The 19,075-nt window shown below is 30.5% G+C and overlaps 2 protein-coding genes across 2 annotated transcripts in view; both read right to left on the bottom strand.

The window, feature by feature from the left end:
* The window catches only part of LOC135129235 (troponin T), an 89,283-nt gene that overhangs the window by 18,687 nt on the left and 51,521 nt on the right, over window positions 1-19,075 (bottom strand). The gene's annotated exons all lie outside the window — the stretch shown is intronic.
* Window positions 6,979-8,114, bottom strand: LOC135129233 (histone H2A.V). The gene is made up of 4 exons (XM_064056373.1): window positions 8,004-8,114; window positions 7,790-7,867; window positions 7,576-7,689; window positions 6,979-7,523 (listed from the first exon to the last, which is right to left on the bottom strand). Exons 1-4 carry the CDS (start codon window positions 8,004-8,006, stop codon window positions 7,329-7,331), a joined length of 390 nt encoding a protein of 129 aa, XP_063912443.1. The 5' UTR covers window positions 8,007-8,114; the 3' UTR covers window positions 6,979-7,328.

The following is a 19,075-nucleotide window of genomic DNA, read 5'->3' as shown; positions in this document are numbered from 1 at the left end:
CGACAATATCTTATTAATACTGCTTTCGTATGTTTCCAACAAGCAGGTTGTAAACTTGTAAACTTTCCGATCTCGTTATCCAGATGATTTGTTTCTTCTTTTTACATTTATCTGGTTCTGGTATTTACAGATATTATTTCCGGGATACGGATGAGGTATTAGCAATAGCAAGGGAAATCAAACTCATTTATTTAAAGTAGTCTTACGTGTGAAATTGGATAATTGATGAGTTTTCTTGATTTTTGCTTTTCGAAGCATATGCGAAAAGGCTGCTGTCATCTCTTTTGTGTGTTTTTTTTCAGTTTTTTTTTTAATTCTCTTTCCCCGTGTTATGACTATGAACCGATCAGAGTTCGTGTTTCTCTCTTGTAGAGATTTTCATAAAAATGATATAAAAAATTAATAACTATAGGTGAGAGATTCCTAATATTCTAATAGTAAATCGTAAAATAGTTAGATATATCTATTATTTTGTATTTTAATTTTACGTGTTGTTTAAATTATTACTTTACCAGCCCTAGATCGGCGATATTTAAACATTCACTCACTACCTACCGATTTTGTATTATTATTTTTAGATTAACTGGTTCAGTTTGTTGTAACCAAAGAGAGTTGAAACCACATATTTTTATATTATTATACCAATCTACGTTTTGTCACCAAAAATTATGTTACTACAAAAATTTTAATTGGTGAAGTAAATCCTACACGTATAATTTAGCATTTTGTAAAAGCAAACCGAATTTTATAAGCAAAAGTTGTGATTAAAAAAATCTACCTACCTATTGTTAACACCGACACGGTAATTAGTTGCATTCACAACGTCACCTACTTTACTCCTATAGAGTAAAGATAGATATATACCTATAAATTCTGCAAATACCATTGTTTTTAGCTTGAAAGTAGAAGCTTAATTTAGTACAGTGCAAATACGGCACATAGGTATGCGGCGTCGATATAAAATGCAACGTATATTTTTTAACGGATTTTGATAAGCCATTAAAATGCGATGCCCATGATATACGATACTTAGGTAATTATTTCATTTTCAGGTGATAAAAAAATGATAGTTAAGTGAAATAAAGAACTACCACCATTTTACGACAGTTCGAAAATATGTTAAAATAACTGCTTATAAAAGAGATAAAAGAAACCCTGTTGATTATAAAATAAAGTCTGAGTCTGAGTGCTTTATATCAGTAAACATTCATTTTTTTATCAAATGAAAGTGAAATATATATCTATGTAAGTGTAGTATATCATTATAATCGTAATTTAATGGTCTAGCAAAATGCATTAAAAAAATATCGCTACATAGCAATTTAAAAAATTGATCGAAGGTAATTTCAAGAGAACTTACCTCGTCACTAAAGTACAATAAATCATATCAACTTTTTTCGAAAAATGACAAAATTTGATTTTGCGAATTTTATATTTTTTTGAGAACCCCTATAACTTAAAATAAAGATATGTATGGTATGTTAAAATAAATATAAAAAGCGTTAAAGCGTCGTGCTACGCTTAGTTTCAAATGAGTTTTTCCTTTACAAAGTTTTGTGATGACAATTTTTCGAGGACGCAGATATCAGTTGAGATAGTTGCAGTGTAATATTAATACTACAATCTTGAATTCCCCAATTTTCGGGAAAATGGAGTAAGCCATTTCTGATTTATCAATAAAATAAATTGACTCATTCATTAATTTTTTGAGTCATCCTGTAATTCTAAAACATATAAATAACTAACTGGAGACTCATCATATTTTACACATTTTCGATAGAAATTATTCGGCAAAATTATGAGATGATCAATTTTTGGGGGGATTTAACAGATATATTTTGTTTATACCATGCTTACGATAACTTGAAAACGTCTGCAAGATTTCAAAGCATTCGGTTTTGCAGATTCAAAAATAAACTGCAAAATATGCTTATACAATTTTGATTTTTTTTTTCCAAAAATTTGGGTGTCTGGGTAAAAACCCAACAGGGATTTATAAAGTACACGTGTAGAACTATGTTATTTTATACAAGTTAAAACCCATTTAGCCAAATTTTGGTGAGCGTTTTACCATCTGCATGATATGCCTAATATACCTACTCGTACATACACAATTTGACAATAATCAATCCAGTAGTTTTGGAAATTATATGTCTAATAGAAATCGACAGACGTATAGACAGACGACAGGCAGACGGAAACAGGGGATTACTTTTTTCGTATTCTAGAGGTCATGAAATGTTTGAAAAACATGAAACTGGTAAGTGCGTCATATTTGCAGTCTACTAATTTAAGCTTTCCCTTTCAAGTTAAAAATAATGGCGTTTACAGAATTTCAGTATCTCTATCCGTTCTCAAGACATAAGGCTGCGGAGTTTTAACTGGAACACCTGTAGGTATATGCGTCGTATTTACAATAATCCAAATAACATATTGAAATAAGCTCTCTTCAAGCTAAAAGCAACGGCATTTACAGAATTCCTTCTGTCAGTTTTCACGATATAAGGCGGCGCAGTTTTATCAGGGACACCTGTATATTAATAGCCATTATATGTAGTAATTAATTTTACGAAGGTTTTCTTTTGTTGTAAAATTTAATTAAAATCCCATTGTGCAGAACACGGCATTTTTCAAAATGTAAACAATTACATTTGATAGTTTCACAAAAGTATTCACGATAGGTAATAATATTAAATTAAAGTTGTTTTTTTCACGAAGGTGGAATCTTTATTGATGTAAATACTTCCAAGCTGAATTATATTATAATTTATGTTATAATTTATTAGTTATTATTGACTTGATTTAAAAAAACTCAGAACACAAAATTGAAGAGATTTAACATCTCAAAATGGAGTTTTTGTCCATTGTAGACCTTTTGTTTCGAACCAGTTCACACACTGCCACTTTAATTAGTAAGCACAAAAAGTGAAGTCATAAAAACATTCATAATTGCTGTTTTAAGCATTAACAGAAATGTTGTGACGTTAGTACTTAAAGAGAAATAATTTTCAATAAATAATTCTGACAGAAAAATGTGAATTGTCAGAAAACCCGAAAATAAAATTGCCCTGTTTCAGAATTTTTACAAAAACTATTTGTAATGTAGGTATAGTTAAATATAAAAATGTTCTGTAAATTTTAAAATGTTGTTATAAGTACTTACAATTTTAATTTTTTCGAAAAATCTGGATGTCTAAGGTAAAAATTTAACACGAATCCATAAACCACAAATCCAGGAGAAGAGTATTTGTTGATCACACTGTATTAGTAAATACAATTAAAGAAAAATATGTAAGGGGAAACTTTTTATTTTAAGGTTAATTTTGAATTCCCGATATAAGTGTTTTGTCAAATTTGGGAGCTAATGTTGTACCTATTTTTAATAAAGATGCTAATTAAATTAATTTGGCAAACTAAACTCGGAGTTTGTGTACACTATACGTTATCAAACCCTGAAATAGTGTAATGTGTTTGTCGACAACTTTTGCATGAAGTCTTTAAGTCTATTCAATTAATAAACATAAATATGAGTAAGTTTTCTAGCGATTTAACAAGTTTATGTGTACAGCTGCGCGATATTGTTTTGAAATAGCATATACCTCACCTACTCAGCGATAACACCTTCGCTATCACATTCATGTTTTTTTTTTGTTATTTGCTTACCTTCATTTTTAGATTACAATAGTGAAATAAACTACCTACGTGTTTAGCGTGTGTGGATCCATGTAATAAAATCATTTTACATTCAATCATTGTTAATAAACAAAAATATTTTTTGTTGAACTGACAGCATATATCCTAATTATTAAATATGATTTAGCCGACGCAACTCTAAAAAAGGCTCTTTTTCCAAAATTAGATCTTTCGTTTTTAAATAACCGATCAAATACGCAATTTTATAGATAAAAGAATAACACTGAAGTGTAATAATAAATCTCCCAAGATATATTTTGTGACGTCATCAGCGTTTTGAAAGGGATATACAGTTGCCGGAAAATATCCGGTTAGGGGGAAGTTGGTGAATCGTGCGCGTCTGCTAATGGTGCGCACCCCGCTAACTGCAAATCAAATAATTTAAATTTTAAAATAAGTACATAGTGCTATCAATTAGAATCACTTGTAACGGCTAAAACAGTTTTTAATCATTTTCTGAAATATCCACATTCAATATGGCGCCATTAGCGATTCCCGGGTTTTTTAAGTAATTGTCGTATAGTTGAAAATAAGCTGTAAGTACTGTATTTTACGATTTATTTTAATCATTTTTATCTCAATCGAAAGCTAGTCTTTCATACTACAAATTTTAATTATTGATAGTATTGAGTTAATTATTGGTTTATTCTTATAAATTTTTAATATCAAAAGAAATTTATCGGCAAATAGTGCGCAGTGCGCACATTTTGCCGACACCCTTTTACAGAATTTAATTTTACTGGTTAACAATTTTAGATGTTCAAGTATATTCGTAAAACAAACAAGGCAGGGTGTTGTAATGAAAAATGCGATTTGTACGAAATGGAAACAGTATTAGAGGGGTGGGTCGAAAATGTGGAATACCAGAATCATCTGTACGCAAAGCATTAAAAGCTTTAAATGAAGGGCTTGATATAAAAGACCCTTGTTTAGGAAGGTGTCATATTTTTCCTCAAAATGAAGAAAAGGAATTGACGAAACATGTTTTAAAATTTGCCTATACTGTGGAGATAGGAGTAAAAAAACAGAACATTGGTTGTAGTGCCAAACCTATACAAAGTGGGCACATGCTCTTTGCAGTGGATGGGACACTGCAGAGGGGTATATTTGTGACTTTTGTGACAAGTGACCTTTCTGTTGTTTATTGTTCTGTTTTTGATTATATTTTTTTTATATATAAATTTTTCATAATGTTGTAATACTTCATGATTTTATTTTAAGTATTAATAAACATTTTTCATAGTTAAGAAACAAATATTTTCTTTGTCGGGTTAAGGCCTCGCCACATAGGCTGTGCTATGCTATGCTCATATTAAAACGTTATGTCTATGCTATGTAAAAAATACATTCACATAGCATGAACATGACATACAGTCACAGGTGGTGTTCACAACAGCCATGCCATAGAATAGTAGCAATTGGTAGCATAGCATAGTAGATGTGTGTTTATAAATAGTTATTAGTAAAAGCAGTGGTGAGTAAAAGTGGTCGTTCATTTTGAAACTTGTTGGTGTAGCTGACAATCTTAAATAAAAAAATTCACGAAGAGAACCTGATCGAATTACTTAAACTTTATTATTATTATGTGCAATATGCAGTGCAATATAGAAATACAATTTATAAAAGAAGAAAATTGAGAAGGCTTAGGTTAGAAGTTTGAATTTTCTCTAGACGCGCATGAGCCAAAAACCAAACATTACACAGAAGTAGGATTCCATTCTACTTTCATGCTATGTCGGATTATTTCGAGCTGTGTAATGTCTATGCTAGTTCTGTGTAAAAAGTACATAAAGCATAACATAATGGCTATGTGAACACTCTCATTTAAATGTATTGTGTCTACTTCTATGTTTTTCATTAACATAGCATAGCACAGCCTATGTGGCGAGGCCTTTATAAGAATGGTAGTCAAATGTTTGCGCACCATTAACAGACGCTTGCGCACCATTACCAATCTGGGTCTGATAATCATGCGCAACGCAACCTTTTACATTTTAAATAATAACTACGGACTGTTTAATAAGAATTTATTGAATATTAGGTATGTTGTAAAGAACATATATGGCTATGCTCATACTTAATTTTATAACTTAATCTTTAATAATTCACAAATTACAAGCAAATTGGCTTAGGTGCGCACAATTCACCAACTTCCCCCTAAATATGCAGCTATTCAGGTTATTTTTGAAAATAGCCCGCTATTTAACAACACCACCTGAACTTCAGAAAACTTATAAGCAGTATGCAAAAATACTCATACGTCAACTTTTTTCCATATAAACAAATAATTGTTAATAAGTCACTATGTTTCAAAGAAATAAACTGTAAACTTTAAACATGAGACGTGTTTTAATTTGTTGTAATTTTTTTTTTTGAGATACCTTTTTCAAATGTTTGATATGTGACTGATGTTAATTTTAGAACAGTATACAAATGAATAAAAAAAATATTTTCTATAAATTTCTTTAATGAATAATATTATCAATCCAAGTAGCACAAAATATAAATGTAAAACCAAACTACTATAAAACATATCAACAAAATTATTTGTTCTGAACTGTATTCAAAATTGTATGACAGCATGTTGTTCATAGAATTAATGTTGTTGAAGAGTTCGTTCTATCGTTGTCGCTCAAAAATGGCACTACCGTGAATTTTAAAATTTTTGAGATTTTTTAGGAAAAATAAAACTTTGACCATTATTCAATAACAAATACTTGCTAATTTATGGGGAAAACATACTTTAACTGTTATTTAATTAAAACCGTTAAATGTTCATAACAACAAAAAAAAAACACCAAAAAACGTTTTAAAACAAAAAAACGAACCCATTTAATAAAAAACGGTTTTTTAACACCTCTAAGTTCCACGTGAAGACCAGCAGTGCTTGTTCTCAATATAGATTTGAAACTGACTATATTTTAAAATTGGCGCGAAACACCGGCGTCATCTTCACAGAAAATTTCAAAACTACTTCAAAATTTGTACACAAAAAATTTACGAAAAATTCACAGCGTTGTGAATTAAATTATTTGATGTTGCAGGTAATCACCAAAAACATAGCATACATAACATAAATAATATATTGAATTGGAAGTTTGTTTCAGAAACATGGGTCAAAAATGTCATGTAAATTTTTGAATGATTTAAAATAGCTCATTATGAATTTCCATAAAACTAAAGACCTACTTATTACAGCTACTAGTTCAGTTTATTAACGAAATGGAGAAATATTCCCACCTTTGTCACAGTAGACCTTTGTTCTGTCAAATAAAAATGCATCTATTAATCAAGTAGGAAAGTATTTATTTATATTATGAAATGAACACAAAGTTACAATGACCTATATTATAAATGTAGTTACGTACTAAACATATTACCTCTAAATACATTAAACAAAAAAAAATTTAAAGGACAAGGCACATTAAAAGAAAACTATGATATTACTTAAAATTGAAGACAAAAGTGAAAAACCGCCCCATTTCGGCAGTACCCAAACTTCAAATTTCAATAACAAATCATTTAGAATTTCAAGACGGCTGCAAACGCCTGAACGCATTTGCATCAAACATGTGCCCAACAATATTAAAACACATCATCGACACATAAGTCTTTTCTACAACTACGATAACACTTTAAGCTGGCTGCGAGTGGGCGCCTTTCTTTCCGATCAGCGACTTGTGGATGTGCGGTATGACACCACCTCCTGCGATTGTGGCCTTGATCAGGCTGTCCAGCTCTTCGTCTCCTCTGATGGCCAACTGCAAGTGGCGCGGGGTGATTCTCTTCACCTTCAAGTCCTTACTGGCGTTCCCGGCCAACTCCAACACCTGTGTTAAAAAAAAATGACACTTGGAATAGCTAACCTACAAACGCACTTACCTCCGCTGTCAAATACTCTAAAATCGCCGCCGAATACACGGCCGCCGTGGCCCCCACGCGTCCGTGGCTAGTGGTGCGGTTCTTCAGGTGTCTGTGGATCCTGCCGACGGGGAACTGCCACAAAACAACAACGACAGGTTAACCTAACCTAACTAATCCCGGTGCGCGACCTCCGAACGACTATTGCAAAAAGTGACGAAAGTGCTGACATTACCTGCAATCCGGCCCTGGCCGAGCGGGATACCGCTTTGGCTTTGGCTTTGCCTGAATCCTTGCCTGCTTTGCCGCCAGCCTGAAAAAAATAAAAATACACTTTGTGGGCAGGTTATTGCACCGATATTTTCATTACCGGGTTCGTGGGTGCGGCATTTTGTGGTATGCAACGTGTTGGAGTGTTTTGTGAACGGTAACAGGCTAAAATTACTCACCATTTTCTATAGACGCCACTAACGCTTTCACTGCACGACTATTACAACGGCTTCTCTCAACGTAGCCCGCCAAATGATAAATTTTAACCTATTAGAGGGTGTTTGTATGTCACGTGACCCGAACTGGCCAATCGGAAAAGCATAATGATGCGGCTAGAAGTGATGACTATCGATTGGGTGACTGGTACGCTTGGCTTGGGTTTTTCAACCTTGAAAAATTAAAATTTGGAGGGAAATACCGATCGAGGGATTAATTAGTAATTAATTAATTATGATCGAGTAAAGTGGAACGATGCACTTCGATACACCGAAGCGTAATTACTTTAATATGTACTTTGAATAACGGAATGTATTACTTGGAAATATTTATTATTCTGAGATATTTAAAAAAAAACACCGTTTTCTTACAATAACGTTACAAGATTCTAATTAGATTAAGTACAAAATGTTACGAAGGCGTTGGCGTCCGCAGACCATAACCATATGGTAACACGTTTACGTGTGTTTATCGTTGTTTTAACTCGAACGATCACAATTTAAACTGTCGGTTACTAAAGACAAAACCACACGTCTTCCTTTCCTTTATGGAATATTACAGGCATGAGTTGCTGCTTCGTCGTAAACGAAAAACCTTATTAGCCAAACATCGATAACAGTATAACGGTCATTACCATGGTGATTGCAAGCACCTTCATTCAGGGATGTTAAAAAACAGGGTCGCTAAAATAAAATCCACTCATTATTATGTATACCTATATTATTATTATAACTTTTTATTTTCTGTTGTCTAAAAGAATAGTTTCATGCTGCAGTAAAACTTGAAATGTTTCCGTTTAGGAATTTGAAGAATCAAAAAACTGCATTTTTCTTTCGTACTAATAAGGTTTGCCCTCCCACGCAAATCACTAATAAGTTTAATATTCATCATTCATATTTCAAAGACTGTTTTAAAGTTGTTGGAATTAACTGATTCTTGAGAAAACGGGACGGAACACTTCCACTTGTTGACAATATTTTTACATATCGAAATACTTATTTCTCGTAAATGCACTTTACGGTCATAGATTCGCAGGTGTCACAGTAAAACCACTATCTCTTACCATCTAAATTGTTGAATTATATACATAAAAAGGTGTATAGACTGAAACTTTCACTGTATTTTACATTAAAATATACAGGGAGATATGAATAAGCGCGCATATCTCGATATCTCATTAACTTTGAGACACAGTAGCAATGAGGACATGGGATCCGCCGCGAAATTCACAAAATGGGGTCCTTTTGTATTGTATACAGATGTTATTTAAGTATTATTAGTATTATTTATTATTTTCAGTTTTTCCGGCGACATTGGCGTAGTGGAACGTTATTTTTACATGACTTCCCTCGCCAATGCCCCGCCCTTGAAGTATAGTCCGACAAATTCCGCTTCTTCTGGTTTTTCCAATTTCATTTTAAATTGTAGGAGTAAAATATTGTTATACAATGTTGCTTTTTTTTCCAAAAATCTGGATGCTAAGGGCAAAAAGTCAACACGGACTCATAAATCATACATGCAGGACTATGTTATTTTTTTAAATTTAAAGAACATTTGTTCGGTAGAATTCTAAATTGACGTCATAATTTTTTGGAAAAGCCTTAATTGAACAAATTTTGATTAATGATTTATTATCTTTCCTCTAACATTAAAACGTTTGGAATATTTCAATACCTACATTCGGTTTTGCAATTTTAAAATTAAATTGTAAAATTCGATTTTGGATTTTTTACCTAAAATCTCGATGTCTAGGAGAAAACCCAACACAGATTCTAAATTACACATACATGGAGTATGTAATTCTATAAAACTTAAAAAACATTTGTTCTGTAAAATTATAAAATGACGTCATCATTTTTTAGGAGGCCATAAATGAAAAAATGTTATTAACGGTTTACCATGCTTACAATAATCTTAAAAAGCAAGCTTTCAAGATATTAGGTACATGTTGTTATACAATTTTGATTTTTTTTTTCTCAAAAATCTGGATATCTAGGGTGAAAACTCGACACGGATTAATGAATCACACATGCAGGAGTATGCAATCCTAAGTAAGTAAAATGGTACGTTTCACCCCATATTTTGTACTTTAATGTGTTGCAAGGTGCTTTATCTTTTTTTTTTTAAGAAAATCGGCCAATTTTGACGTTGAAAAGGTTTTTTATTTTTTTGTAAAAATCTCAAAGTCAGCGGCTTCTATATGGATCCGCTAGAAATATGGTCAAAACCTTTAGAAATCCACAACTTTTGAAAAAATAACTTTAAAAATGGGGTGAAATGTTAAAAATGCATTTATAAAAAAACTTCACGATAAAAATGATCTCTTTTTATTTTATAAAAAACAATAAAAAACTTCAACGTCACAACTGATCAGTTTGCGTAAAAGAGAATGATACAGTACCTTAAAATAGATGAAAAAAAATGTGGGGTGAAACGTACCATTTTAGTTTCTACTGGTTTCAATTTAGAAATTTCATCTAGAACGTCCGAACCTTAAACCCGAGTCATTTAGATGAGAATGAAATTTGAAATACAAATAATGCTTTTGGAATCACCAAAATTTATATTTGGTGAATATAAATATTAAAGAATATTTATTCGGCAAAATTCTAAAATGATGTCAGGGGGCCATAAACGAAAACAAATTTGTTAACGGTTTACCATGCTTACGATAACTTAAAACGTTTGCAAAATTTCAAAGCATTCGATTTTTCTGGAAAAATCTGGATGTTTAGAATAAAATTTTAACAGGGGTTCATAAACCACATGTGTAGGAGTATCTTATTTTATAAAATTTAAATAAAATTTACTATTGTAAATTTTGGAGATAACGTCAACCAATTGTTGGTAGGGATGATTAGCCAAATTTTGATTAATATCTAAAAAATTTGACAATCTCTTTATAATAAAAATCCGAACAGACGGCAGACATTCAGACAGACAGACAGCCAGACAGACGGAAACGGAAGACCTCTTGCTTCATACTAAGTTAACACTGTAAAAAGATGCTCTTATTTAATATTTACATATAATAGTTTTTATGCGTCTGTTATACTGTCAGGAATAATTGCACTTGTAATTGTAACATCCTGGATATGTGAAAAATGTAAATAATTGTTTCATAAAAAAATGTAGACTGAAATTTCCCGGTGCCCTGGCGGCACAATCCGACACTGCACAGTAGTAACATAGAGCCTAGTTTTTTTTTTATATAAAATACCGACACAGCACTGCCAGGTTACAGGTTGAAAAACCGAAATATGACTATCTAAAAATTATAATACTCTACCAGACAAAAAAACCCGGTCAACTGAATTTTTTGTGATTACCTGCAATTGGTAGAACTTTTGTAAAAAATATTCCAAAAAGCAAAACATTAATAAATTCATTAACAAAAAACATAACTTTGTACTAAAACATGTGGAAAAAGAAAAAAAAAAAAGTTATAACACTAAATATTAGCGTAAAGTTACAAACATCACTAAGGCAAAACTTTATTGTTAATACAACAAAGTGCATAGCTTCGTTTATCTATCCATAAAGTATTACAGCACAAATAATCTCCTTACGATTTTTTCATGAAGTCTTGCATTGGTAGAAACATTCAATAAAGTTGGGATAAGTTCACAACATTGCATGAGAATTTCCCCTAAGAAGGGATCAATCAGAGCATGAGGGAATATATACCTCCCTAAGTTGTTTCAAAAAGTAATATTGCACCACAAAAACAGAACATCTGCAGAATTTTAAAACTGTAACAAGATTTGAAAAAAATCTAAACTGCTTCCAAAAATGGTTTTAAGTAATGCAGTCAGTACATAAACAAACTGTTCAACTTGATTTTTTCGAAAAATTAATGTGGTTAATCAACAATCAATTTTGACAATAATTGACAATACATACAAAAAATTTACTTTAAATAGTTATTTTTTATCGGCAATATATAGGTTCATTTTCTTCTTCAGATTCAAAATTCATTTCTTTTTGGTTCTATCCATAGAACGGCTAATTTCATGTTTTCTAGACGTTTTGTCACCTCTGTCTCCGTCTGTCTGTCGTCTGTCGTCTTTCGTCTATCTATTTACTGACAATTTTATTATACAAATAATCTCCGACACCACTAGATTGATTGTTATGAAATTTTACATGTATTTTATTAATATGGTGTTAGACCATAAACACTGACCAAAATTTGTCTGATCATCCCGGTCAACAATTTAATGACTTCATTTCAAAATTCTGCAAAATAAATCCCACTTAAATTTTATACATAGTGTACTCCCATATACATATATCTGTGATTTATGCAGTAGCCTTTGTTTTTGCCTTAGGGATCCAGATTTTTACAGAAAAAAAAAGTATATTATTTGATAATTTATCTTAAAAACGGTAAAACCAAATTTTCTGAAATCTTGCAAACATTTTAAAGTTATCGTAAGCATGGTGTTTATCATGCCATATCATTATTTTGGAGGAAATAAACACAAAAATTTTGATTAGCTATTTCCGTAATCAAAGTTTATGTATTTATTTTCTACAAAAACTTGATGACGTCATTTCAAAATTTTGCTGGATAAATCCAATGTAAGCTTTACATTTATAGTTTACTATTGTATACATATTTTTAGTTATAGTTTTAGTCATACAGTTATAAAGGGTAACTCAAAATAAATAAATGAATAAATGAATAAATGAATAAATGAATAAATGAATAAATGAATAAATGAATAAATGAATAAATGAATAAATGAATAAATGAATAAATGAATAAATGAATAAATGAATAAATGAATAAATGAATAAATGAATAAATGAATAAATGAATAAATGTATAAATGTATAAATGAATAAATGAATAAATGAATAAATGCATAAATGAATAAATGAATAATTGAATAAATGAATAAATGAATGAATGAATAAATGAATAAATAAATGAATAAATGAATAAACGAATAAATTAATAAATTGATGAGACCCTCGAGTTTGAAACGAATTATTGAAACTGTAAAACTATTGGCAAGAGATTTTAATCAGTATCCGTTACATTCTTTTTCTTACTTACTAAAAAGGGTAATTACATTACCGACATCTAAAATACGAATAAATATAAAAATGTATATACAAATTTGCATGAATTAATTATGTTAATATTATGGCACGTTGAAATAAATAAAAATGCAAAGTAAAAAGAAGAAAAATATTATTAAACATAAATTATTATCAATTAAATTAACGTTTCTAACAATGTCCCAAAGTTACATGGAAGAGATATTGGTCGATAATTTTTAATATATGTAATAAATGTAAATATGTGTCTCCTTTTTACTTCCTGAGCGTAAGCTAAAAGGAAGTAAAGTAGTAATCGAGTCCATCGGACGAATGGCCAATTTTATTTTTAAATAGGACATGCATTATTAATGAATGAAACACTCTGAAACACTCGATTTTATTGATTAATAAATCAAAAGAGACTGACCGCATTTTCCAGAAAATTTATACGGTGTTTTTTTAACACTGCCCATAAACATAGGTATGTAAATGTTAAAAAGTTTACGTCGTGTTAATAAGTTTTGTGGCTCGAATTTACAAGTGGAACTCGACAGAGTAAGGCTAGTATTTTCAGGGACGGCTGATGCCAAAATTACAACATACTGAACATAGAAAAATAGTAACTTTCAACATTTAAGAAATCATCCGGAAGTGTGTGCCAAAATTATCAAAACTAATTTTTTTTATCTCGCTCCATTCGTATCAAATGTATCAAAACTTTATCTAAAGATATTATTGTATCGTTAGTAAGGTCTCAATAAAAACGAAGACGCAATCATGACTCATTTAGACATTTTGTTTACACCGTTGCCATGAAAACCGCGCCTCTAGTCCCTGTATTTGGCCGGAATCGGGTCACATTTGAAACAGTGACCGCCAGCAGTAATTCAACTACGGAAGTTCATTTTCATTTTGGGTGTGTAAGTTGTTTGATTTTAAATAAAAACAATGAATTCGGTTAAATACCTATTTAATAAAAAATCGTCCTCCGTCTTACGACGATAAAATTGTAGTGAAAAATTTAAGGGGAGCCATCCCAGATTTATTAATAATTGAAAAATGTTCATGGCAAAACGAGATACTCATAAATATTTTAATAGAAAACACGTATGATAGGTACATTTTTTTGGATGTGAGGTTGTGAAAAAAATAAATTGTTTTGTTGAGCGTGTCTACTCAGCAATAATATGTGGACAAATACTTTTTCACTTTTATTGAATGTATTTTTTGTATTTATACACAATTTCGTCTATTAATTGGTACTAAGAGCTTGTTTTATATCTTCATATTTAACTCAGCAATCAAATTTCGCCCATTTCAGAAGGTCACGAGCCACTGCTTAGTATTTTGTGAATCAATTTCAGTTCATTTTATCGTACAAATCAAAATAATTATGGAATCATAACAAAAAGATCCAAGAAATTCGTTACATGTTACTTATCTAGCAGGCCATGACTAACTGTCAAAATAATTATTTGCAAAGAATATGTAATAAATTTATTAATGTTCTTTTTTATTGTAATTACGTAATTATTTTGTTCGGTACGATAAAACTTATTAACACGGTCCAAAGTTTTTAGCAAGTAAATCCCAATGGCCAGTATAAAATGTCAATGACGTCATCAGAGTATTATATTGAAACATACGCATAGTGGAAACCGGATTTGTTTAAGTGTACTTCAGGGGCGATACAAATTCTGTCTAAATAACTTTAAATATATTTTTTTTGTACTAATGATATTTGTATCAACTTAAAAATCTCAATTTGTGTCAATCTCTTCACTAGTCTTCTTAAACCTAACTAAAATTGATTGATCAGAGAACCAATTTTGTATATATTTTTTACAAGAACTTTGATATTTGATTCCTCACTTTGTACTACTTGCTGATCATATTAACTTTTATAAGTTTCGCACCACATCACCACAATGCAAGCGAAGTTGAAATTTTGTCTTTTTGGCTAAAGTTACTTTGGCTAGTATAAGAGTGTCACTAATTTCTTTGAGGATATGATTTCTTCTTCATGTACCAACAGGCCTTATCCCATCACGTATGGCTCAAATATTTTAATGCTAGACCATTAACTTATTTTTAAATTATGTTCTAATGCCAGGTATGTAGGTAGAAGAAGAAAAATAATTATATATTGAGTGCGGCATCACTGCCAGTTAGCGTGGAAAAACGTAGAATTTTGGCCCAAAATTAATTTTTGTAAAACAATATTTTTCTTTGTATATTCCAACAATTGTTTTAAAATTACTGTCGCATATTTTTTAATTCTAAACTCTCTAATGGTCTCAATATAAATAAATTCGTTTTTTCAGATCTGCCTATTATGTTCAGTTTCGCCTGTATCACGAATACAGTTACTCTGTAGTATATTAATTTCAAATTTCTTTGACAATGTTATCTTCAGTTGACTCTCAACATTTCGACTGAACACTATGTAAAGTCGAATGCAGAACGAAAGAGGCTAGGGGCGGGGCTTGTGATGCGTAGCTTCTAGATCACAATGGTGCAACGATAGATACAGTAAATATTATGTATCTTCAAAAAATCATTGCGATTTTCAAATATTAAAAAAATCTAAATTTTATAGTCACATTACTAAAACCATTACTATTATTTAGTAAATGTGGCAGTAATAATATATTCTAAGTCTGGGTACACACCACTGCAGAGACGTTCTTCCTTTCGGAGGAACAATATTCTTCAACATGTTTACAGGATTCAAATAATTTTTGAAGTATTACTTCCATTAATATTAATAGTTTATTTTGTTAAACTGTGAACATATTCCGTCTATGTTATAATTTTGAAATTGAGTAACCCTAATTTCGTATTTTTTGAAATTAGGCAATTCAAAAGATGCCGCCACTTGTTAAAATCTTCACTAACAAATTTAAAATTTATTAATGATCTTTATCGAATAAATTACGACAAAACCAGAATGAAGAAGAATTTTTTTAATATAAAACTATAACTTTTATATTTTTCATTATTTTTTAAAACTCTACCATGTATCTACTTCGTAAGTAGTATTAGAGGGTTCCACAAAGCAAAATCCTTGAAAATGTTCAGACAGTGGTCCCTAATCGTTTCTTCTTATTCACATTTGTCTTTATTTCTAGCTGTACCACTATGATGTAGATAACAATGCAAATTCAGGTTAATCGCTGACTCTTATGAAGCTGAATCATTTATGACTTGTCTGAATTTTTTTCATTTCAAAAGTTTTGGAAGTAATCTGATTATATGTATTTTTAATTGCTTTTGAAAATTCTACTTCTAACAACGAATGTAAGATTAACCCTATTGAAAGTTATATGTCGACAAATTTTTAATTTTATTTGTTAGCAAAATACCTATCTATACATATGTAATACGTGAGCGAAATTAAAAAGACTGATACAACTATAAAATGTTTTCAGGATTGCAACTGGAAGAAATAAGAATAACATCTAAAGTTGTCGGAGATTTATTTAGTAATTTTTCATACTTAATTAAATCCACTGTTTTTATCACGCTTTTATTAGCTTGGGTTGTATGTATCTATGTATGTATGTATGTAACGGAATCTTTGAGCTTAATTTTCATCGGTTTCTAAAAGTCTGATCATCTTGAAACTTTGCACACGTCTCAAGGATCGATGACAATGCAATAATTTGATAACAGTTTCCCATTATCCTTATTAGGACCGCCAGGATCCTCGATCCTACGGAGACCACTGAGTGGTTCTTTCTAGAAAAATCTAAATAAGTAATTAATTCCCCAATTTATGAATTTGTCGCAGACTAAAAAATGAAAAATAAATAATAGTTTAAAAAACTAAAAAAACACGCTTTTATTGGTAATCGAACTAAAAACTAGAAAATAATTTTTAATGACAGAGTTTAATATTACAGTAGTAGAAGATCAAACAATCAATCATAATAAATCACCTCAAATTAAAATTATAATAAAATTTAAGTTATTAACAGAATAATTCAATTCAGAGTAAAAAGCGTGGGGTGCATTTTACTGCGGTTCATAACTATCCTCTCATAGATAGTTGCCAATAGAATGATTGTACCTAATATTTAAAATATCAAGCACCCCACGCTTTTTACTCTGAATTGAATTATTCTGTTAATAACTTAAATTTTATTATAATTTTAATTTGAGGTGATTTATTATGATTGATTGTTTGATCTTCTACTACTGTAATATTAAACTTTGTCATTAAAAATTATTTTCTAGTTTTTAGTTCGATTAGCAATAAAAGCGTGTTTTTTTATTTTTTTAAACTATTATTTATTAAAATACTGGGAGAAGTCACATGGATTTTTCTTAGAAAATCAAAAATATTGATCGGTTTATACGGTTGATTTTAAAAATCCATGGCCTACTAAGATATCAAACATTAATGAAAGCCCTGTATGGAGATGGTTCCCTGTATATAACTAGCTCTAGAATTCCACAAGGAATATGGTTCTTTATTATTTTAAATTTCTATTCCTCTGTAATCGGATCTAGCCGTCATTTCTCATTTGGTTCCTCATTTTCAAGTTATATTGGGACCAACTTGAAATAGTCCACAGGAAATTCTTGAAATTTCTGTTTTTTGTACCTAATTAATGGAAACTTTTCGACCAGAAGATCTAACCGTGAATTCTTGTTGAACATGTTTAATACAATTCTTTGCGTGCTTGTCAGGTATTAAATTTTTATATACATGGGTTAATGTCAATATGGATTGTTCGTGGGTGTTGGCGCAGCTAAATTTGTCCTTTCGGGATCGGTGTTGTTTTTACCTGTTTAAATTAATATTATTTCCTGTGATTAGATCTGTTGAAAATCATTGGTTATTATCATTATTATGATTATTACGTGTTTTGTTTTGTTTAATTTTTACTTTAGACCTTTCATCAAAATTATTACAGTGCAAAAGTCTTGTAGGGGCTGTCAAGTCCCACAAAATTGTATAGCTTTTGTATATTTGTACATATATATAATCTGTATTTAATTATTTCCCAGTATCACCCCGAAACTTTCTCTTCGTCCACCTGCATGTCGTAAAACCTATCTTTTGTTCACCCTTCTCAGTAATACTTATCCTTTCCCAGATTTCAAAATCCCTTTTTTTTCATTTCAATTTCACAAACTCCAAGACTCTTCCTTCAACCGCCGTACCGACAACATCAAAATAAAAACGCCAAAACGCAAGTACTGTTTCAATCACCTGATCACCCCACAGTCTATTGCAATTGAACCTTAATTTTCCGTACAATACTCAAATTGTTTTTTTGATCAATAAAATCGAAAGCCTCATTCATTTGTATGAGTAATTCTAAAAAATATTAATGTCCTAATAAACAACAAGTATAAATTCATAATATTTTACATATTTTAGATCACATTTATTCGTCAAAATTTTGAGATGACGTCATCAGTTTTTTGGGAGGTGATAAATGGATACATTTTGATTAACAACTACGCTTGCGATGACCTTAAAACGTTTGCGAGATTTCAGAGCAGTAAGTTTTCCAGTTCCAAAGTTAAATTGCAAAATGTTAGTCTTGATTTTTTTTCTCCAAAAATCTGGATCTTTAGAGTAAAAGAGTCAACACGGATTTATAAAAGTTTAAGAATATCTTATTTTATAAAATTTAAATAAGATTTACAATTATAAATTTAATCGATCCGATAGTTTCGAAGATTAATCTGTCTAATAAAAATCGACATAGGCGAGAGACGACAAACGGAAACGGGAGATCCATTTTTTCCTACTCTAGGGACCATAATTATAATACTTCCTTAGTTTACGCTCGGTAAAAATCAAGTGTTTTATTCAAAAACAACACTAAATTAACAATTTTTTTTTTTAAATTTAATAACAATTCAATTTAATTTGACGAATTATTACGAGTATGTACTTTTTATTTCACTCCACTTATCCTCTTATGCTAATTATTGATAAATCATCTCCAACATAATTTGAACT

The sequence above is a fragment of the Zophobas morio genome, unplaced genomic scaffold (assembly GCF_036711695.1).
Source record: "Zophobas morio isolate AGI-343-1 ecotype UQ-CSIRO unplaced genomic scaffold, CSIRO_AGI_Zmor_V1 ptg000014l, whole genome shotgun sequence".
Taxonomy (NCBI): Eukaryota; Metazoa; Arthropoda; class Insecta; order Coleoptera; family Tenebrionidae; genus Zophobas; species Zophobas morio.
The sequence above is the reverse complement of the archived record's forward strand: the minus strand, read 5'-3'. Positions and strand labels throughout refer to the sequence as shown.